Source organism: Rana temporaria, chromosome 1 (assembly GCF_905171775.1).
Source record: "Rana temporaria chromosome 1, aRanTem1.1, whole genome shotgun sequence".
In the NCBI taxonomy this organism is placed as follows: Eukaryota; Metazoa; Chordata; class Amphibia; order Anura; family Ranidae; genus Rana; species Rana temporaria.
Window position 1 is genome coordinate 423,486,296 of NC_053489.1, and position 22,969 is coordinate 423,509,264.

General features: G+C 42.5%; 1 protein-coding gene across 1 annotated transcript in view; it reads right to left on the reverse strand.

Moving 5' to 3' along the window:
- The window catches only part of SH2D4A (SH2 domain containing 4A), a 174,626-nt gene that overhangs the window by 122,430 nt on the left and 29,227 nt on the right, over positions 1 to 22,969 (reverse strand). The window contains exon 2 of the mRNA XM_040325285.1: positions 13,693 to 14,049. Coding sequence (XP_040181219.1) covers positions 13,693 to 13,867 — 175 coding nt within the window. The 5' untranslated portion in view covers positions 13,868 to 14,049. The remainder of the gene's footprint in view (positions 1 to 13,692; positions 14,050 to 22,969) is intronic.

Here is a 22,969-nt window from a genome sequence, read left to right on the forward strand (position 1 = left end):
CACACAATGAAGAAGGCACCGGTTACATAAAAAATTAGGATATAACGGAGAGCAATAAAATAAAAAAATAGGGGAGAAAAAAGGAAGGAAACTTGAAAGGTCTAAATAAACAGTGAAAAAAATATATGGTATATCCTGTGCATAGAATACAGTGAAACTATGCATTCACGTGTTAGTTTCAAAAGTTTCTGCATCAAAGATAGTGTTACCTTATTTTAAATATCATTCTTTGTATATTGCCATCATGCAGCACTTATTCTAATGTATAAAATGGTAGACTTTTCAGCATAGCATACTGTTGTGCGCTTATCAACATAGGCCCAGATTCAGGTAGATTTGCCCTTTAGTTGCACATGTGAAGAGCAGCTGATTTGCTCTGCGCTGGGGCAAATTGGAAAGATTGCCACCTGATTCAGGATTCCTTTTGTCTGCTAACTTGCTCCTTTGTAAGGCAAAAATCAGGGCCTAAGGCAGCGCAAGTGAAAGTGGGTGTGCCCTATGCAAATGATCTTTTTTCCACTCAGCAGTGGTTTGCGCCTATTTTCAGGGCAAATTTTGCCCACCTGCTTGCACTGAGCAAATAAATAGGGGCAGACCTGCGCAGGTCCTGTGCAAAATTACATCCTGCTTGTTCCACCCCCCCCCCCGAGCAAGGTAATTTTGCCCTTTTTTCTGAGATGGCACCTCCTGATAAGAAAAAAAAAAGAAAAGCAAATTTTGTCTCCGCTGAGATGGATATACTGCTTGCGGCACTGACGCGCCATACTGCCGTTCTTTTTGGTTCAGAGCGGAAGAATACCACCGTAGCCCAAAGGAGGGCAATATATGAGGCTATTACATTGGACATAAATGCCCTGGGCATTGAGGAGAGGTCCTGGGAGGACATCCAAAAAAAATTTACTGACATGCGTCGTCGAGTCAGGGACAAAATTGTCCTAATCAGAAAGCATAGCAGGGGCACCGGAGGAGGACCAGCCTGTTCTGTGCGACTCAATCCGGAGGAGGAGGTCATCTCTCAGAGTCTAGCGCTGGAGCAGGTGGAGGGACTGCCAGGCTATGACTCCACTGTTGGGGACTTGGGGACTGGTAAGTTTTTGTTTCTCATATTTGCTGTGTATCATGGGAGGGGGTAGAAGTGAACATATGAGGGGGTAGAAGGGAACATGTAACAAGTTTATGTTTCTCATATTTGCTGTGTATCATGGGAGGGGGTAGAAGTGAACATATGAGGGGGTAGAAGGGAACATGTAACAAGTTTATGTTTCTCATATCTGCTGTGTATCATGGGAGGGGGTAGAAGTGAACATATGAGGGGGTAGAAGTGAACATGTAAAAAGTTTTTATTTCTCATATTTGCTGTGTATCATGGGAGGGGGTAGAAGGGAACATGTGATAAGTGTGTTGCTCCAGCAACATATTTTTTTGTGTCATCCACAGATGTTGATGATGAGGCTGGGCCGTCGTTGGCTGTAGGGCGACCCACGCCATCCCCAGAACATCATGGGGTGCAGTCAGGCCCCCTGCAGATCCTGGGCATGTTGGTGGAGGAGGATATCGCCCATAGTCCATCTAGGGAGGAGGAAGTGGTGGAGGAGTCCATTATCCTCAACCTGGATGAATCTGTGTACCTCCAGGAGGATCCCACCATCCCTGACCTCCCCACCACCCCCCGACCATAACATCATCCCCCTCCAGTGTCCCCTCCTCCAGTGTCCCCCCCTCCAGTGCCCCTCCCTCCAGTGTCCCCCCCTCCAGTGCCCCTCCCTCCAGTGTGGCCCACTCCCCTTCTTCTCCCTCAGTTCGTGCCCCAGCCTCTCCTCCAAGAAAGGCTCTATGTAAAACGAGGGGTGTACCCTCCAGCCTCCGTGAAGGTCTGCAGGAGGAGCAGGCCCGGCAGACCCGCCATATAGGGGACATGGTGGGAGACTTGAGGCGGGTGGCGGACAGCCTGGCATCCACCTCCTCCTCTCTGCAGCAGGCCCTCACCCTGCATGCTGACCGGGGGATACGAGATACTGAGAGCTTGGAGGAAGTCAGTGCCAACTGTGGAGCCATGGTCACCTGCATGGTTGAGCAGCAGGGCGCCATCGCTTTGCTAACAGCGGAGGTGAGCAGGTTGGCAGGTGCGGTGGAGGCCAACACTGCTGCTGTGCGGGAGGAGGGGAGATTAACCCGGCAGCAGCAGAGGACCAATACCACCCGGCAGCTGCGGATGTTGGCCCAAATCAACAGCGTGCTCACCCGCCTGGCCAACGCCATGGAGGGCATGCAGGCACCACCTGCCAGGAGTGAGGAAGTAGGGGTTGATGCTCCCCCCCCCTCCATCCCCACCCCATGCTCGATCCCCACCACAGGCTCCATCCTCAGCCCAGGCTCCATCCCCACCACAGGCTTAACCACGCAGACTGAGGAGCCAGAGCCGGGGCACCCTTGGCACAAGGATGTCCAAAAAAAAATAATTATTTTCCTTTTATTTTTGTATTTTTTACCTATCCCTTGCTGCTCATATAATGAGCCTTTTCTATTTATTTTGATTATGCTTATATTTTTTATTTTTTTGGGGGATATTTTTTTTTTGCTCAGATTAGGAGCTTTTCTATATTTAGTTTATGCTCAAAGTTTTTTTTTTTTTGTTTTTGTTTGTAGTCCCTACACACGGTGAGGAGTGCTGTAGTTTCTCTCCAGCTGACCTGTGGCCATCTGTTGCTAACTTGCCCCTGCTTTTATAAAGTGCAAATTTGCCCCGGCCAAACAGCTTGCGCGCTTTGGGAGCAAAATGCTCCTCACACGCGCAAGTTTATGAATCAGTGGCAGTTCCTCATTTGCATATTTGCTGAGGGAAAACCATGAGAGCGCAAGTTGCTCCCTGAGCAAAATTGCCCCTTAATTGCGCCGGGGCAGAGAAACTGCCTCCGTGCAAAAATGGCACATTTCAGGCTTAGCTTGCTTTCTGGGTCACCCGCAAATTTGCCTGGGAGCAAATCCGTACTTGCACGGCGCAAATCACACTTGCTCCCGCGCAAGTCGTACCTGAATCTGGGCCATACAGTATAAAGTAATAGTATTCATAAGCTTATTTCATAAATAATTACAGAACATAGTATATACTGTAGCTTTGCTCTAATGGTTAGACTTTAACTAAATGTGCATGCACATTTTAACTTAAAGTACAACTAAAACGCAAAACATTATTTATTTATTTATTTTCTCCATTTGTCCTGTTTACCATTATCATAGAAAGTGAAAGTAAAAGAAAATCCAAAATGATACAAAATAGATGTCATTGGATAATAAGGCAGGACAATCTGACCACTAATGCCGCGTACACACGATAATTTTTCGGGTTGTAAAAAAGGACGTTTTTTAGGCTTTAGAAAAAAACGATTTTTTTTCAACTTGGTCAATAAAACGGTCTTGCCTACACACGATCGCGAAAAAAAATGCTCAAGTAAAGCGCGGTGACGTACAACACGTACGATGGCACTATAAAGGGGAAGTCCCATTCGAATGACACCACCCTTTGAGCTGCTTAAGCTGATTTTGTGTTAGTAAAAGACGATTTGCGCTTTTCTGTCTGTTACAGCGTGATGAATGTGCTTACTCCATTACGAACGGTAGTTTTACCAGAACGAGCACACCCGTCTCATAACTTCTGAGCATGCGCGGATTTTTCACATCGTTAAAGCCCACACACGACCATTTTTTACAACCCGAAAAAGGGATCTTTTTGACTGAAGTCTTTCCATAAACATGAATACTTTGATTGCTTGAGTAAACCTCAATGTACAAGCGGAAGGAATTGTAATATTGGAAGACATCCACATTAGCTTATCCCTGTGGCAAATAGAAATCATCTGAGAAAATCCAACCATGATGATCAATTCCTGCCATTAGAACATTTAGCCAGAACATTGTCTAAAAAAAGTCTCATAACCACAGACAGGCCCAGATTCTCAAAGGGCTTACGACGGCGCAACGCCATGTACGCCGTCGTAAGTCCTAATCTGGGCCGTCGTATCTATGCGACGGATTCTTAGAATCAGTTACGCATAGATATCCATTAGATCCGACAGGCGTAAGGCTCTTACGCCGTCAGGTCTTAACTGCAATTTTTTTTTGCCCGCTAGGTGGCGCTTTCGTAGTTTTCCCCGTCGAATATGCAAATTAGCTAGATACGCGAATTCCCGAACGTACGCGCGGCGGTTGCAGTAAAGTTACGACGTTTACGTTGGGCTTTTCCCGGCGTAAAGTTGCCCCTTGGTCTATGAGGCGCAACCAATGTTAAGTATGGCCGTTGTTCCCGCGTCAAAATTTATAAATTTACGTTGTTTGCGCAAGTCGTCCGTGAATGGGGCTGGACGCCATTTACGTTCACGTCGAAACCAATGACGTCCTTTGGAGCAATGCACCCTGGGATATTTTAAGGATGGCGCATGCGCAAGACGTTCGGCGCGGGAACTAATTTGAATTAGGCGGGCTTGCGCCGGGTGATTTACGCTACGCCGCCGCAACTTTACAGGCAAGTTCTTTGTCAATAAAGCACTTGCCTGAAAAACTTGCAGCGGCGTTACGTAAATGAGATACGTTACGCCCGCCCTAAGTTACGCCATTCTACGAGAATCTGCCCCACAGTATTTTACCAGTCGAAATTCAACAAACCAAAAATTTCAAAAAGTTCAAATCACTTAGCATGGAAGCTTTGGGTCAATAAACTGGGACATTGGACACTGGACAGCAAGCTCAATATGTTCCAATATGATAAAATGACCCTCTTGATTACTACAAGAACTACACAAAATTTTTAGTGTGAGAAAATTAAATCTTTTTGCATTAAGGTGTGCTACCCCCTTAGGAGCGCTGGATTGATGGGTCTTTCTGCAGCTCCCAGCGATGACTTACCCCAGAACTCATCGACACACTAGTTTTATTATAGACATGTCAATCTGTTAGCAATAGGCAGTAAAGTATTCAGACCATTGGTCCTCAAGAAGCCTCTTACCCCGAATGCTGCTCCAAATCTGTCCCTTTGGGACCTGGCGTCAGGCCACATTATAAAGATCCTCTCTTAGGCCAGCCTGTATTTTGTGGCATTCACTACCTGGAGTCAGTAGTCTCACTCAGCTCTGGGCACTAATCTGCAGTAATCTTGACACTGTTCTGTTGTAGCTCTGCCCTATATTGCTTTGCCACTGTGGCTCTCTGCAGTCAGTCTCTCACTCAGGATCTTTCAGTTCGCAAGCAGCTCTCCATTGCCTAAGGCTCTCCACCTAGCACAGTACAGCTCACAGCGATTCTCCTCTCTATGCAGTGCAGAACAGTACAGTACACACACAGAATTAACCTCTGATCAGCACTGCCATTTCTGAGGAACCTAAGGGATTAATCCTCCGCATTGTGTAAAAAGGCTGTTTGATCCCGTCTTCTCTGCTCCTCCCCTCCTTCCACTGTCCCTGATATTTTCCTGATTACACATGAGTCTATGGAGTCAGGCTGCGGATGCTCGGTTTGGTGAGTATTGCTAAGAGAGGTTTTTTTTTCTTGGTAGAGTGCATGTGATCAGCACAGAGCCAATCAGCCCTGTCCAAACAGAGGGTCAGGGGTCTTGTAGTCTCATAGCAAAGTCAGAAACTCCTCCTTCAAGCTTTAACCGGTACTTGACTAGACACTGATATAAGTCACAAGTGTGCTCTAACTGCTTGTGAGAAAAGGTGTTTAGCAGTTTATATTTACTAAAATAATTGCATTTCCATGTTCTGTCTGCTGTGGGAGACCAGATATAGTGAATGCAGGGTCCTGGGTTTAATACTGGTATTGACATTGAAAATTATTTTGCGCAAGACCATGGAATGCTTGTTTTATTATAAAGCACTCACATGTCAATGCCCATCATAATATGCTGTTTTTTTAGGATATATTATTACAATACATTAAGATTTTGATGCAGGAACGCCTCAAATGCAGCTTAAACATATATCAAACTTGATATTATACATAAATGAAAAGTCTTGCCGTCACCATGTGAAACATCTCTTAACTATAACTTTATGGAATGCGAGTACAAAGATTCTCAAGTTGTTGATCAAGCATTCTTTATCAAAGCTGTGAGACACACCAACTAACCAAACACTTCTGTTTGACCCTCCAGAGGTGTGGTGTAACCACTCCTTGTAGCTATATAAAATCCATCCTCCGAAACAGTTAACATACATCTCTTTATACATCTAGTGTAACCACATATATGTATAAATATAAAATAAAACATGACACAGTGAGATCCTAGTACAATAAGCACATTAGTTCAGCAGTTTTAGCATGAGGGTTGGTATCAGTTTTGTTGGGCTTTAAGGCAGTGCAATACAATATTGTAGCACAGCACACCATTTACTTTTTTTTTTTTCGTTTCTTCTTTTGCTTTAAGTGGATGTAAACCCACTCTCATCCTTTCTAAACTACTGCCATAGTGCTGATCTATAGGGATATAGATGCCTCCTTCATGTATCCTTACCTGTCAAATGTTTCCCCTCTGTCTGTTATAAGACCTGAAAAACTGCAGATTCTGTGGGTGGATCTGTTGTCTGGAGCTCTGTGGTGTCGTGATGTCAGTAGACTCCCCGCCCTCCTCTACACTCCCTTTGTCAACATGCATTATTTTCTGTGTATTCCTTACACTAAATTCTGCTATTATCACTAACATCCAGTCAAAATCCAGAAAAGTAACCACATGACTTCAGAAAAGGAGTGGGGGTGGGAATTAAAAAATAATGCCCATCTCCAGGCTAGTGCATGAGATATGTAAATAACCTGTCACTCACAGCAAGGGGGTGGAACGGACCAAGGTTTTTCTCTGCAAGTCCGTTTTATCTCACTGAACAATAAAAAATATATATAATCTTCATCAGTTCTGGCCGCTATACATTCTTCTACATATATTTGGTAAAAAAATAAAAAAAATAAGCATATATTAATTGGGTTTTGCGCAAAAGTTATAGCGTCTACAAGATAGGGGATAGATTTGTCATTTATCATTTTTTTCACTAGTAATGGTGGCAAGCTGCGATTTTTATTAGGACTGCAACATTGCGGCGGACAGAGCAGACATCTTTGACACCATTTTGGGACCATTGACATTTATACAGCAATCAGAGCTAAAATTAGCCATTGATTACTGTATAAATGTCACTGGCAGGCAAAGGGTTAACACTAGGAGGCGATTAAGGGGTTAACCGTGTTTCCTAGGCGTGTTATAACTGTAGGGGGATGGGACTGACTAGGAGAGGAGACCGATTTGTTGATACTTAGTAGAACAGGATTTGTGCGTTTACATACACAGACCCCTGTTCTCGCTCTGTCACGAGCGATCGCGGGTGACGGGTGCGCATCGGCTCCGGGGACACGCAGCAGGTGTGTGCGTACGCCTGCTGCGACATCTTAAAAAGGAGTGAAGTACAGCTACGGCGATTTGCTTAGCCGTGCCAACCTGCCGCAGTATAACTGCGGCGGCTGGTCGGCTAAGTGTTAAGGAGGATTGGGCTACCTCCAGGCAAACCTGCACCAATTTGGAGACAAAACTATAGAGTTAGGGCCACAGTATACATTTGCAAATATGTGCAATTAAGGCCTCTGTTTTAGTGTGAACCATTACAGCTAATTTGGTATTGTTGCAGGCTAGCTGGTAAGTGTGCTAGGAAATTTTATTTTTGTAATGTGCAAAGCCCCCTCCATGTGCACCTTACTGTAAAGACTAGTAATAGATTGGGGTGGTTGCCACTTATTTGAATCGGCTGAATGATCAGACAGGGAGTAACTGTAACTTGCAGTTTAATAAAAGTGCAAAGTTAGAAGGAGAAATGCAAAAGGTTCAGAATGTCAAGAGAACCCATACATCACAGAATAAAATAAAGATTCTGAAAGTTGCACAAGCATGTCTCTGTAGCTTAATCAGGTTAAAGCGGGAGTTCACCCGAATTTTTTTTTTTAACCTTAGATTGATGCTCATTTTGTCAAGGGGAATCGGCTAGTTTTTTTAAAATCGAAGCCGTACTTACCGTTTTAGAGAGCGATCTTCTCCGCCGCTTCCGGGTATGGTCTTCGGGACTGGGCGTTCCTATTTGATTGACAGGCTTCCGACGGTCGCATACATCGCGTCACGAGTAGCCGAAGGAAGCCGAACGTCGGTGCGGCTCTATACGGCACCTGCGCACCAACGTTCTGCTACTTTCGGAAAATCGTGACACGATAGATGCGACTGTTGGAAGCCTGTCAATCAAATAAGAACGCCCAGTCCCGCAGCCCATACCCGGAAGCGGCGGAGAAGATCGCTCTCTAAAACAGTAAGTACTGCTTCGATTTTAAAAAAAACTAGCCGATTCCCCTTCACTAAATGAGCATCAGTCTAAGGTTAAAAATTAAATTTTCGGGTGAACCTCCACTTTAACTTGTGGCTGCTAGCATAGTCTTGATAAGACTTGCTCTTTCTATAATGCTATCGCTTGATTCCCCCACAGTCAGTCAGTGTTAATGGGGGGGCGGGGGGAATACCTCCAGCTGCGCTATAGTATTCCACACCATCAGAATACAATGATCATGCGATCGTACAAAAAAACAACAACAACAGGAACAAGCTGATTGTACTGAAGTTAATTGATAGATCAGCCAGCCTGCAAGAGATTCCTGCTGAACTGGCCCAGTTTCAATTCATCTCTGGCTGGCTTAAAGGATAAGTTTACCTTTCAGAAAAAATAATAAATATAATTTTTTTTTGCAGGTACAAAAATTATTTTTTGTTGCAGGAGCCTGTAAAGCATTGCACCAGCTATCAACAGATAACTGATGACATGCAGGTCTCCTTCGTATCTGATGATACATGCCGATAGAAAGAATGAATGGCCTACCACAGCACTCAGTGTCATGGTAGTGCATTAAAAAATAACAAGCCGACAACCGCAAAGGCTGCCGGACCTTGTAGTTTTCCATTCACAGAGCACTGTGAATGAGTGACGCGGCCAGGTGGGCAGAGCCCCGCACAGCCACGTTTAAAAAAACATTTGGACAGCTAGCCGGTGGAGAAGAACCCCCACTAGCTGGCACAGCGGGGATAGGGGGAAGGTGCGGGGTCTGTGCATTCATAACATCATGTTATATGTTACGCCCCGAACATGGGTGTAACATGTTATGAAAAGTGAACTTATCCTTTAAGAATTTCTAACAAAGAGCCAAGCGGAGAATCATTACTTCAGTAAAACAGCGCAGAACACAAAGGGCTACTTGTGACTATCCTTAAAGCGGAGTTCCACCCAAAAGTGGAACTTCCGCTTAATCCACTCCTCGCCCCCTTTCATGCCACATTTGGCATGTAATTTTTTTTTTTGGGGGGGAGGGAGCAAGGGCTTCAGGAGGAGTGGGACATCCTGTCCCACTTCCTCCTTCCGCCGAGGGGCTGCTAAGGCGATATGTCATATCACCTTTTGGCGGCCCCTCCCTGTAGGCGATCGCCTGGGACACGTGACAGGTCCAAACTTCTGAGTGATCTCGTCGTGGCAAGATCTCGTGGGAGTGGGGACAGGCATCTGCTCCCCCCCGAAAGGTGCCAAATGTGGAATCGGAACGGGGGGGGGGGGGGAGGCAGGTAAGCAGAGCTTCCACTTTTGGATGGAACTCCACTTTAACATTTATAAACATTCCCTACAAAACATAGAAAATCTAGGATTACTGAAGTCAAAAGTAGGTGAATGTTCTGGTTTTGGCATAGCTATGGTGCCGATTGGTTTCACTTGCTGCCTTACATATAATTTATTATTATCTTTAACCTGTGATAACACTGGTCACACGACCACAGAAGCTCAGCTGAGCTTGTGTCCATTGCACAGATATAGTTTGCAGATCATACTTTTCTGTAAGTGTTATGCCGCGTACACACGATCATTTTTCGGCTTGTAAAAAATGAAGTTTTTAAACAAATGTCATTTAAAATGATCGTGTGTGGGCTTCACATCATTTTTCGGGTTCTGAAAAACGACAAAAAAAAAAAATTCGAACATGCTGTATTTTTTAACGACTTTTTAAACAATGTCGTTTTTCGGGTTGTAAAAAATAATCGTGTGTGGGCTAAAACAACATGAAAAACTTGCGCATGCTCAGAAGAAAGTTATGAGACGGGAGCGCTCGTTCTGGTAAAACTAGCGTTCGGAATGGAGTAAGCACATTCATCACGCTGTAACAGACATAAAAGCGCAAATCGTCTTTTACTAGCAAGGAATCAGCTAAAGCAGCCCAAAGGCGAATAGAACTTCCCCTTTATAGTGCTGTCATACGTGTTGTACATCACCGCGCTTTGCTAGAGCATTTTCTTTAACGAAGTTGGAAAAAAAAAATTGTTTTCTAGAGGCTGAAAAACAGTTTTTTACAAGCCGAAAAATGATCGCGTGTACGCGGCATTAGGTGTACGTGCATATTCAGTAAAAGCTGTAGTCTATTAAAAAAAAAAAAAAATCATCACAGGACCCTAATTTAGCCTTATATTAAAAAAAAAAGTTGGATTTTATTTTGACCTTTTGAAAACAGCTGGTGTTTTTTTAAATGTATCCTTTGTGCGACTTCCTTAATTTTTTACTTGTTTAGATCCTATCTTCCTGCTTCGTTGTAATAATTCCTGGCACTCTAAATCACTTCCACAAACAAACAGGAAGCTTTTGTATTTAGGGATTGCTTTTTTCTAGAAGTGAGATATTTAATCAGCGATAACTGTCACGCAGACTCAGATTGCCCCGGATCCAGTCAGATTTAAAGGGAAAAGTATAGTACATTTTTCGTGAACACGCAATTAATGCAATTATGTATTCAGTTAAATGTAAAGAAATCAGCATTTAAAAGGGATTATAAAAGGGAAAAAAAAATGGAAAAAAAAATAACAAACCTCTCTATACTTACCTGCTCTTTGCAATGGAATTGCACAGAGCGGCCCGAACTTCCTCTTGTCGGGTCCCTCGCTGGCTCCAGGTCGTCTCCTCTCTGTCCAGTGCCCCCATTATTATTATACAGGATTTATATAGCACCAATAATTTGTGCAGTGCTTTACAATACAAGTTACAATACAATAAAATACAAGAGGGTGAAGAGGGCTGTGCGCAGAAGAGCTTACAACCTAATAGGGTGGGGCAAGTGGTACAAAAAAATTTGAATTATGGGGAATGAGCTGATGGAAGTGATAAAAGATTTGTTGGAGGCGTGATATGCTACCCTGAAGAGATGAGTTTTCAGGGATTGCCTAAAATCAGCCAGAGTAGGAGATAGCAAGTTTAAGAGGATGGGAGAGGTTCTGGAGAAGTCCTGGAGACAAGCATGGGAGGAGGAGACAAGGGATCTTGAGATCAGGAAGTCTTGGCTTTGTATGTTAGTTAGTATTTTGAATTGAATTCGCTGGGTGATCGGAAGTCAGTGTAGGGATTGGCGGAGAGGGGTGGCAGACACTGAGCGGTGGTAAGGTAGATGAGTCTGACAGCAGCATTCATGATGGACTGAAGAGGGGATAGCCTATGAAGAAATAGGCTATGAGCAGGGAGTTGCAAGAGTCAAGGAGAGAGATAACAAGGGAGTGAATAAGTAGCTTGGTGGTTTCATTACTTAAAAAGAGGCTTACCCCATGGTAAGCCTCTTTCTATGGGGGCACTTGTGTGAGTTTGCTCCTGAGCCGCGCTGCTGTGTCCACTAACACAGACTAATACGCCCCCGGCTCCCTCATCACTGGCTGTGATTAGCAGCAGCAGGAGCCTGTCAGATTGATAGCAACAGCTCCTGGTGCCCCAGCAAAGCCAGTGAGACACAGAAGTGAGAGTAGAGAAGAGCTGGAGACATGCACATCACTGGACCGAATGAAGTAAAAGGTAAAAAAAAAATTCCCTAAATAGTTCCTACGTTGCAGATAGAGAAAGGAGCTGTGTGTTAGTGGGCGTCCTGACTCTCCTTTAGTCCAAGGGAGGGGGCGAGCATGACACTCCACACCAGGGAGAAAGCCTTGCATTACTGTGTGGAGTTACAGACAGAAGAACAGGAAGTGAGGATTTTTTAGAAGAAATAAGGACATTTAAAAGCAAAATGGAAGGATGAGGTAAGTGAAGGAGGACTGGACTAAGGTAAATGAAGCCATTTAGAGAAAACATTGTTTACCTTTACAAACCCTCCAAGGTAAAAACCTTCTGACTTTGACCACTTTAAGTCCTAGTAAATTTTTTTGTTTTGACGATGTCACAATTCTGCATCCTATATCATATTACGCCAAATAGGGCTTTATTTTGAAAGTAGATTTGGATAGATTTTTTTTCTACATTTTATTTAGGAGAAAATAGAGACCAATTTAAAAAAAAAAACATTTCCACTGCAACTTTGCATAATTTCATAAGTTCTTGGTATTTAACCCAAAATATAACCACACAATCTTGTGATTAAAATGATAAAAAGTGACTGTGATGCCGCGTACACATGCTAATTTTTCCGGTTGTAAAAAACTATGTTTTTTAAAAATGTAATTTAAAACGATCGTGTGTGGGCTTCAGAGAATTTTTTGGGTTCTGAAAAACAGGCAAACTTTTTTTCGAACATGCTCTATTTTTTCACGACGTTTTAAACTATGTCGTTTTTCGGGTTGTAAAAAATGATCGTGTGTGGGCTTTAACGACGTGAAAAACTCACGCATGCTCAGAAGCAAGTTATGAGACGGGAGCGCTCGTTCTGGTAAAACTAGCGTTCGGTATGGAGTAAGCACATTCATCACGCTGTGATGAAAAACGCGAATCGTCTTTTACTAACACGGAATCAGCTAAAGCAGCCCAAAGGGTGGCGTCATCCACATGGAACTTCCCCTTTATAGTGCCGTCGTACGTGTTGTACGTTACCACGCTTTGCTAGAGGCTGAAAAACTTAATTTTTTACAAGCCGAAAAAAAGAGAGGTTTAAAAAAAAAAAAAAAAAAAAAAAAAAGCACATTATAAAAGGAGGCAGAAAAACACTATAAGAAAACTTCATGGAAAACAGATTACAGGGCCATTAAAGCGGAATTCCACCCGCGATTTTTTTTTAAAAAAAGTCAGCAGCTACTAACAGTGTAGCTGCTTACTTTTAATAAGGACACTTACCTGTCCTAGTCGCCCGCGATGTCTGTCCCCTGACGGTAATCGCTCGGTCCTGGTGCCTCCATCCTTACTAAGGGAAACAGGTAGTGAAGCCTTACGGCTTCACTGCCCCTTTCCTACTGTGCATGCACCACTCGCACGTTGCTTTGTGAATGGGCGGCTGCATCCTGGGATACACACAGTTCCCAGAAGGCAGCTTGGCTCATTCATAAGAAGACACAGCGACGTAGGATGAGCCAGAAGATCCACAGCGGTGGAAGAAGAGGCAGAAGATCTACTTCTGCATAGCAACCGCCCTTTCAGGTGAGTATAACATATTTTTTTTTTCAATATTTTTTTTTATTTATTTTAAGAATTTTAGGAATAAAAAACCCCCCAAAAAAACGGGTGTAACTCAACTTTAAGTAGTAGATACGTATGGATTATTTTTGGTGAATAAGGATGTTGTTTAACGTCATTTTATAGACAAGGTCATTGCTAAAGAAAACCATTGTCCCCAAAGCCAGAAGAATACCCAAACCAAATCATAAAAAATGTAAACCGACTATAATAAAAATCATGTATTTACCTTTTTTCGGTTTGTTGCATTTCTCCAACACTTCATTTTGATTGGCCTCTCTTTCTTTCCATCTCCGTATCTGTTCTTCTCTCATCTTGAAGAACAAAATCTGTTTCTGTTCTTCACTAAGTTCCGATAAAAGTTCTGGGTCAATATACATATCGGCTAATATCTGCTTAAGCATGGCTGCTGTTATTTATACCAGTTTATATGAATTAAATCCTTGGGATCCAATTCCAGTAGGTAATCTTTTTAGGATTCTTAAAGCGTTTTTAAAAATAAAGTTTTATTTCTTGGGATTCAACAACGAAGAACACATGAAGACTGTATAACATCCATTCCATAGTGAAAACTATTTTTTCATCTCTGAAATAAAAAATAAAATAAAAAAGGGTAACGTGTTATTTAAATTATGCAGGATATATAAAACATCAATCACAAAATTACATTGTATACTATGTATGCACACTCAATGTTAGAAGAAGGCAAAAATGGTGACACTTGCATCTCATTAGTCCCATCATTGATTGATCCAAGACCCCTTTCTGCGACACTTTTGAGTTTATACTCGCATATAGGTTGGAAGGAAATTTAACTTGCTGCCAGGGCCCATTCAGGTACAAGACCGTAGTAGCCGAAGGAAGTAAACTGTGCATGATATTTCTTACTACCTTAATTTTTTCACTGCTATCTCAGTCTGTCTTTAGCACTGGAGGTAATAAAATAAAAAAAAGTCTGTTTTAAAAAATAAAAATAAAAAAATCTTGTTTTGGATAAAGTGTGGAAGTGGTAAAGCCCCTATCAGGTTTTTATAGCCTGTGGTGTCTATACAAGAGGCACATTGGGTTTTGTTTTCCATCTCTGTGGATTGGTTTATTTGAAGCATCAGTATGCATGCAAAGTGGTCAAATTATCTACCTATACTTGATATCTTTGGGCCTACATCCCAAGTGCAACTTTCCTGGGACATTTTTCCTACACCTGATCCATTTCCACAAACATTAAGGTGAATGCTTAACGGAAGTGACACAGGACGATGCATGATACACATACTTATGCACACAATAGCATGTTTTGCAGTGGCAGCTGGGGTTTTTTTTGGGGGGGGGGGGGGGGGGAGAGGCAAAACAACCGTCCCCGGATAGATTGGTCAGTCCCATTCCCCTTCCCCGTGGGCTGTGTCGGTCGGTCATCCAGCCCCACACTTACCCCATCTAGGTTACGGTTGACAGCTTGCGTAGTATATGCATCCTAACAGAATTGATTAATCCAGATCAGAAAAGAGGGTATGTAGCCCACCTAATCCAGATCAGGAAAGAGGGTATGTAGCCCACCTATCCATATCCAAACGTACCTGTTGAAAAAGCGATGGGTAGTTGGCCCTATATAAAAGGTGTTAGTAGAAGGAGCTAAAGTGGAGTTCCACCCATAAATATAACATTACATAAGTAGTTTTAAAAAAATGTCATTAGTCCTTTAAGAATTTTTTTTTATTTTTTTAGATGACTTCAAAGTGTTGTTGCTAGGCAGAATAGTTAATTTTCCCTCTTCCTGCACCTAGGTGCTTAAGCTTCCTAACCTACACCGCACAGACTCCTGGGAATGTAGTGGGTGTAACTTTCCAGGAGTCTGTGCACTCCCCAGTCTCAAAGAATCATGTGACTTGGACAGTACAGGTGCTGAAACCTGATCTGAAACCTATTACACTGCTTGTGCAGCACTGAGCATGTGCAAGATCTGCAAGGCTGAAATCCAGGAAGTCATACAGTCTGGCTTCATGATGCCCACACTTAAGATGGCCCCAGTCAATTTCTATTTTATAAAGTGTCTAAATGCTGTAACAACCTAACAAAACTGACCTTAGTTTACAGACTAACTTTACTAGAATACATTAAGCTTGTGTATTACAGGGGTATTTATATTTAAAAAGTGAAATTGTGGCCGGAACTCCGCTTTAAATAAATGCCTAAATAAGGGATTGAAGAATGGGCCCACTGAAAATCAAAGGTGCGTTTAATCCAGTCCACCTCAGTCTGTGGCAAGGCCATAATGTTAGTACGATTGAATGCAAGTCTCAAACATTTGAGAATTGGAGAACAGCAAAGCCAATACTATAGTTTGCGGGGTACGAAACATACAGAAAGACATTGTCCACAAACAAGGCACATTCAAGTTCCCGATCGCCACAAAAAAATACCACATTCACTATATTGCCAAAAGTATTGAGACTCCTGCCTTTACAGGCACATGAATAATGGCATCCCAGTCTTATGCTGGCCATACACTCCACGAAAAAATCGTCCGAACGAATTTTCGAAAAACAAAAGTTCGTTCGTGAGCGCAAACGATAGTGCCATCATGTAATGACCGATGAATCGTTCAGTGGACGTTTTTTTTTACATATACCTAGTGCAGAAAGTTCGGACGGGAAACACATTAACCTTCCGATTTATCGTTTGTTCGGCAGAAAATTTCCAAACTTGTCCTTTGTTTTTTGGCTCAAAAACGTCCAAACGATTATCAATTTTGTGCCCATTAACTGTTCGAAAAACGAAAGATCTTTCTTAACAACCGAATGTCGGCCGAATTTTCGTATAGTGTATGGCCACCATTAGACTGTAGGGTTCAATATTGAGTCGACCACCCTTTGCAACTATAACAGCTTCAACTCTTCTGGGAAGGCTGTCCACAAGGTTTAGGAGTGTCTATTCTTCCAGAAGTGCATTTGTGAGGTCCGGCATTGATGTTGGACGAGAAGGCTTGGCTCGCAGTCTCCGGTCTAATTCATCCCAAAGATGTTCCATTGAGTTGAAGTGAGGACTCTGTGCAGGCCAGTCAAGTTCCTCCACCCCAAACTCGCTAATCCATGTCTTTATGGCCCTTGTCTTTAATACATAGTTTAGCATTTTATTTAATGCAATACTTCCCATTATAATATTTACTGTACGAAACCCACCTCAACACAGACTAGCACTGGCACATCAGTTCCCTGGGCAGCCGATGGAGCATAGAGGGGAAACCTTCTAAATGTGAAATGGACCGCAACTGATCAGAAACACCTTTGATGTGACATTTTATAGCAGCAAAGGATGGTCCAAATCAATATTGAACCCTACGGACTAAGACTGTGATGCCATTAAAGTTCATGTGCCGCAATACCGTTGACAATATTTATAAAGGTCACAACCCCATGCAGCGTTCTATTTATAAAACATCCGACACCCTGATGTAGCCATATCATTTTAAAAATCCTCGAATACACACAGCATATTTAAAGATCCCACACAAAGCATATACAGTATTTATAAAGATCCCACTTTGCGTTTCCCTTAACCCCCTCCCTTTTTCCACAGCAGCCAGATAAAATAAAGACCACCTATGGAAACATACAAAGACTCAATTTTACATTCAATACATTTTTATTGTTTCAACGTAAAAAGGAGTGTCACAGCTAGGATTAGTCCATATTGCAGCAGCCAAAGATTCATGACCAGTGCAAAGAGAAGTGAAGACAATGGGCAACCCTATTGTGTGCCTCTCTGTATATGTAATAAAGAAGATTTGATAGACACCTGGGCTGTCAGTACATCATAAAAGGACTCGCAGTGTCAGAGAAAAGGAACCAAAACCAAAAGATTACAGAACTCAAATAAGATAGTGCTGCGAAAGGTTTTATGCAAGTCCAACGTAACCTCCCTCTTAGAAGGGGAATGCCAGTTAGTGCTTATGGTGGAGATTAAAGTGTTACTAAACCCATAACAATAAAATCAGTCTGTATATTCAGTAAAACATGATTGTCATACTGCTCACTGTGGAACCTAAGGGTGTTTCAATGTAGATATATCAGATTCTGGGTCTAAATTCAGAGCTGTATAAAAAGAAAAATGTGAAAAATCTTGAGTATGGTGACTACATCTGAAGCCTGCATGGGCATAATGCCAAAACATGTGCACCAACTAAAAATGTTAGACATCCAGTAAAGTACTTCAAATTAGGCATGTGCAATTTTTTAAGTTACGAATACGTTTTCTGTCAATTTTCATTATTTTAGTTGATTCGTTAACATACGAATGAACGAACAGTTTAGCGCAATTAATAACGAACAACAATATTTTCAAAATAACGAATATGGAAAACAACGAAGATACGAAAGAAGAAAAACTAAAACATAGAAACAACGAAAATACCGAACACCAAAAAAAAATAAACAATTACGAAAAACAAAATGAACGAAAATGCAAACTTACTAATATTCAAAGACCGAAAAGAAAACAACCGAAATGCCGAACAAAGAATAAAAAACGAAAATCAAAACTAACGAAAAATAAATTACGAATCTTCGTAAAACGGAAATGAAAACAACGAAAATACTAAATAATGTAAATTAGCTTTCGTTTGTACTGAAATATTTCTGGACATTGACCAATAGCCACTGAGCGCTGTCCCTTTCCTCTGAAGAGGTTTGTTCCTTCCCCCAATGAGCTTCTTTCTCATTACCTTCTGGCTCCTTGTGTGTTAGACTGCAGTGCATCTAATTTCTAGATTTGTATTTGTAATATCTGACATATTTTAGTTTTCTTCTACGTCAGACTTCATTCTAGACAGGATGTGTGTGCTAACTAAGACAGTCAAGTCAATCACAGTAAAGTACGAATTACAAAATTACGACGAGTAGTGTGTCGAATAAATGTAAAATGTATTCCAACAGAATTACGAATGCAATAAAATCTACAAAAGTATGATTTTACAATCAAAGAAAATTAGACACGAAAATACGAATGATCATAAAGCAACGAAGATATATTTCTTACGAAAATACGAACGTGGCATGATGAAAAATATAATGTAAATACGAATAGCAAAACAACGAAGATTAAACCAACGTAAAAACGAAGTAACGAATAAAATCATTTTAAAAATACGAACGCGGCAGAATACAAAATATAACGAAAATACTAATCTCGATTCAACGAAAAATAAACTAACAGAAAAAAACGGAAACGGAAAAAAAAGTGTTACGAAAATACTAAAGAGTACGAATACGATAACCAACGTCTTACAAAATTACGACTCGTTACGAATCACGATAAACGAACAGAAACGAAACAGAAATAAACGAAAATTTTTGCTGTGCACATGTCTACTTCAAATAGTAGAATACTTGATACCTTGCTCATATTCTATAAAAATCTGTGCTGCAGGCTGGATCAGCAATTCTTTACTTCTTATAGTGTCCCCCCTCCTTTAGAACACTTGGCATCATTATCTCCTAACTGTTCCTACAGTATGTCCCACCAACCAGTGGTAAGACAAACTGTGACGCCCCCCTGCCCGCCCCCCCCCCCCCGCCATCCGGGGTGTGTGTGGAAGGGATTGCCAATGGTGGTGTGTGCCTCGAAATGTATGTAATGTTTTTGACATGCTCTGAAATAGTACCAATAGTTATGGCAAAAAGCAGCAAAGAGTTTAAAATCAGTGAGCAAAAATTAGGCTAACAAGAAGTAAGGAAAATGTCCCAGCATTGGTGGTGTCACTGAAAGGAAAAAAACTTCCTGCATTGGTGGTGTCACTGAAAGGAAATGTTTTTCCTGTATTGGTGGTGTCACTGAAAGGAAACTATGTCCCCCTGTGATGGTATCAGATGAAATGGCCCTGGATTTGTTTCTTTGGGGAAAAAATGCCTCAGTGTTGCTGAGGTCAGTAGGATCGATTGGCATCTATGTCAGTGGTATAGGGGAGGGGAGCTGGAATTTGGGCTCTGAGGGGTGCATGGAAAAAGAGGATTCTATTGGAGCTCTGGGGGAGAAGGGGCTGAAAGGGCTCTAAGAGTCCATTCTGATACACAGCTATCATTGCCACCCCTCTGAAAAGTGAGCCATGGTGGATCATTAATCAGAGGGCATTCTGCATGCAGTAGGCTGCTATTGGATGGAGGAGAGAGCAGAACCCTCTCTCCAGCAGCTATCAGGTCTTAGCTCCCGACAGAAATGATGGTGCAGCTCTAACTCACCATGCACAGCTTATTTTGCAGGCATGCACTGTCCTACATGCATACAATGTGCATTTGGGGTCACGCACCTATCCATTTATGCCTGTTAACATTGGCTGTGCACTAGAGTCCATACAGCCACTGCGTATCATTCGTTAAGGGCTTGTTCACACTTGACTAAATTTATGCTTAACAAACGCTCCTATAGCGTTTGTATGGAGTTGGTATGTGCATCAGACTGGCATCAATGAGCTTTAACATGGGGCATTTTAAAAGAGTTAAAAACACTCCCTTAAAGCCCGATGCACATTTTTTCAGCGCTTGATGAGAGTGTTGAGGCCTGCCGCACCGCCCATATAAATGAGGCCTTAAAAAAATTAATAAAAAATGATTTGTCCTTATTTACCATTTAGGGCCCAGCATAAGCCTTACCCTGATTCACATTTCACTTTTCTATTGACTTCAGAAACTAGGATCTCTGCTCTCATTTCTCATTCTTCATAGAAACTCAAACTGTTACTAGGAGTATTGTGACGTTTTCACTTTTAGAAGAAAGTCCGTGCTGACGTACAGTATATTGAATAGTACAAAATAACCCAGCAGCTACATTCACAAAGGTTAAGATTCTGTAATGAAAACCAAGTTAACAAAAGCAGCTTGTTCTAAAGTGGTTGCATCATTTTCTCTGACCTTTTTGGAATCAAATAACCCCAGTTAAGTTCTCAAATGTGTCTGGTCTGCCCTGAATAGCAAGTAAGAATTTAATAATTAAATGCTGGTGGAGTAGATTTACTAAAATTGGATTAGAGAGTAATGTATAACAGCAACAGTCATATTTCACTTGTCATTGTCTGGTGCTGAAAAACGTGTTAAAGACAATATGGACAAGTTCCTTTCTTCGAGTTCCATTATGTATCAACAAATCAAATCAACCCCAGGTGGTATTTGGGATGACATTTGTTCTCTGACCTTATGACTACTCTAGCGAGGAATATTCTGTAAGGGCTCTTTCACACGTCCGTTCCGTTCGTCCGTTTTTTGGACGTCCGTTAACGGACCGCAATGATTCCCTATGGGCTAGCGTCCGTTAGCATCCGTCTGCGTTAAGTTCCGTTTTTTTGGACGGAAGAAAACCCTATTTTTCTTCCGTCTAAAAAACGGAACGGACGAAAAATGGACGTTAACCGATGATCCGTTTATCATCCGTTCCGCTAACATCCGTTTTTCTATGTAAAAAGCCCAAAAAAAAAAAAAAAACGGATGAAAAAACTGATGTAAAAACTGACGAAAAACTGACGAAAAACTGACGAAAAACTGATGGAAAAATGGATCAACTGATGCAAAAAAAAACTGATCTGAAAAACTGAACGGACGTGTGAAAGAGCCCTAAGGGTGGGTTACTTTGCACCTTTGAGAACACAGACAAAGTCATTGATAGCTATAGAAAGGTTTATAGCTTAGCATCAGATCAGAATACCAAAAATACTTTGTGTTTAAGTCAGTTAATTTGTTGTCCAAGTTCAGAACTAAGCTTGAGGTTAACTTTAGTATATTTTGGACTTTTTATCCAGGCCTGTTTTACAAACTTTATTTTCTTAAAGGAACACTAAAGGTTCCCGTTTAAAAAATAAAAATAAAATAACAAACATGTTATACTTACCTCCACTGTGCAGCTAGTTTTGCACACAGTGGCCCCAATCCTGGTCTTCTGGGGTCCCTCGTCGGCTGTCTTGGCTCCTCCCCGCATGAACTAACCCCCTTCCTGGGAGCTATAGCCGCCCACTGTATCACTCAGCCCCCGCCCCTGGCACGCTGCGTCATTGGATGTGTTCGACAGCAGCGCGAGCCAATGGCTGCGCTGCTATCAATCCATCCAATCTAGCCAATCAATGGCCAGACTGAGTGGCGAGGAGGACGTTGGGAGCGATCGCAGAAAGTGAATGGTCTCAGGTAAGTAAAACTGGGGGGGGGGGGGTGGTCATTGCCAGTTTTTTATAGGATGCATTAAAGGTGCAAAAAAATGAACCTTTACAACCCCTTTAACAAGATGACATGATTTTGTGATGTGAGAGAACTATTTTTTTTCAGCCTACTGAAGCAATAAATACTGTGTACCAGTCACCCCACATGTTGTATACTGCCTACTTCCTATTTAATAGGAGCCACCAAGCGTCCTATCTGTCGCTTAGTGTCCATGGCACTGGGTGGGAGGAGACTTGTCATGTAGCTCTTTCATTTTAAGAAGTATCACCACACATTTTAAATGTGTATCAAATGCACCAGGGGACCAAGTGCATGCAGTATTTTGTCCCATTTCAGTATGTCATGTGGTTGCTAAGCAGCATGGTTCAAATTCCTACACATGTAGTACTGCTCCAAATTATGCTTCTCTCACTCACAGTGGCATACCTCCCTACTTTTGAACTTCAGAATGAGGTACACTTATGGGCAGGGGAGGGCTGGCAGCCTTAAGCCTGGGGGTCCAGTCAAGTGGCCCATTGAACCGCTGAATCAGCTCACCATCCATGGCCCATCTGGTTTTTCAATGCAGCCTGATCACTGGGACAGGTTACATGGGGTGTATGGGGGGTGGGGGTCAGCTAGGGGTGGTAGGGTCTCTCACCTCAGTGATCTCATCTCAGCAGGTCCTTGCACGCCATGGGCTCCTGGGGTCAAGTTGCAGCCAGCGCCCAACCCTGCAGCCCTGCGTCCTGACATGCCCTGCCTGCTTCCAAGAATCCAGTCCCAGGGAGTTGTAGTTTGCACTGCTCTGTTTTCCACCCACCGGGAGCTTGAGCGTGGACTACAACTCCTGCAATGCAACAGCTAATGGTCAGCCCGACTTCCAAGACCAGAATAAAAAATAAAATGGTAGCGGGCATTTTGAACATAAGTTAGGGCGGCCTGGGGGGCAATTGCCACCCTGCCCCCTGGCCCAGTCCTCCCCTGCTTACGGGAGCAAGCAACAGGCAGCACGCTACGTGCATCACGGCAAAAGTGGGTGTGACCAAACTCTTAACAGTGGGAGGAGTTTAGGAGAGTGCAGGGTTCTGTAGTGTGTTATGTACAGGAAGGTGGGTTCTGGAGTGTGCTATGTACAAAGTGCAGGGCTCTGGAGTATGTTATGCACTAACTGCAGGGTTTTGTAGTGCATTATGTACAGAGTGCAGGAGAGTTCTAGGCACAGAGTGCAGAGTTCTGGAGTGCGTTCGTACAGAAAGGTGGGTTCTGGAGTAAGTTATGCACAGGTCGCAGGGTTCAAGAGAGAGAGCATATTCATCTATTCACATCTCACCT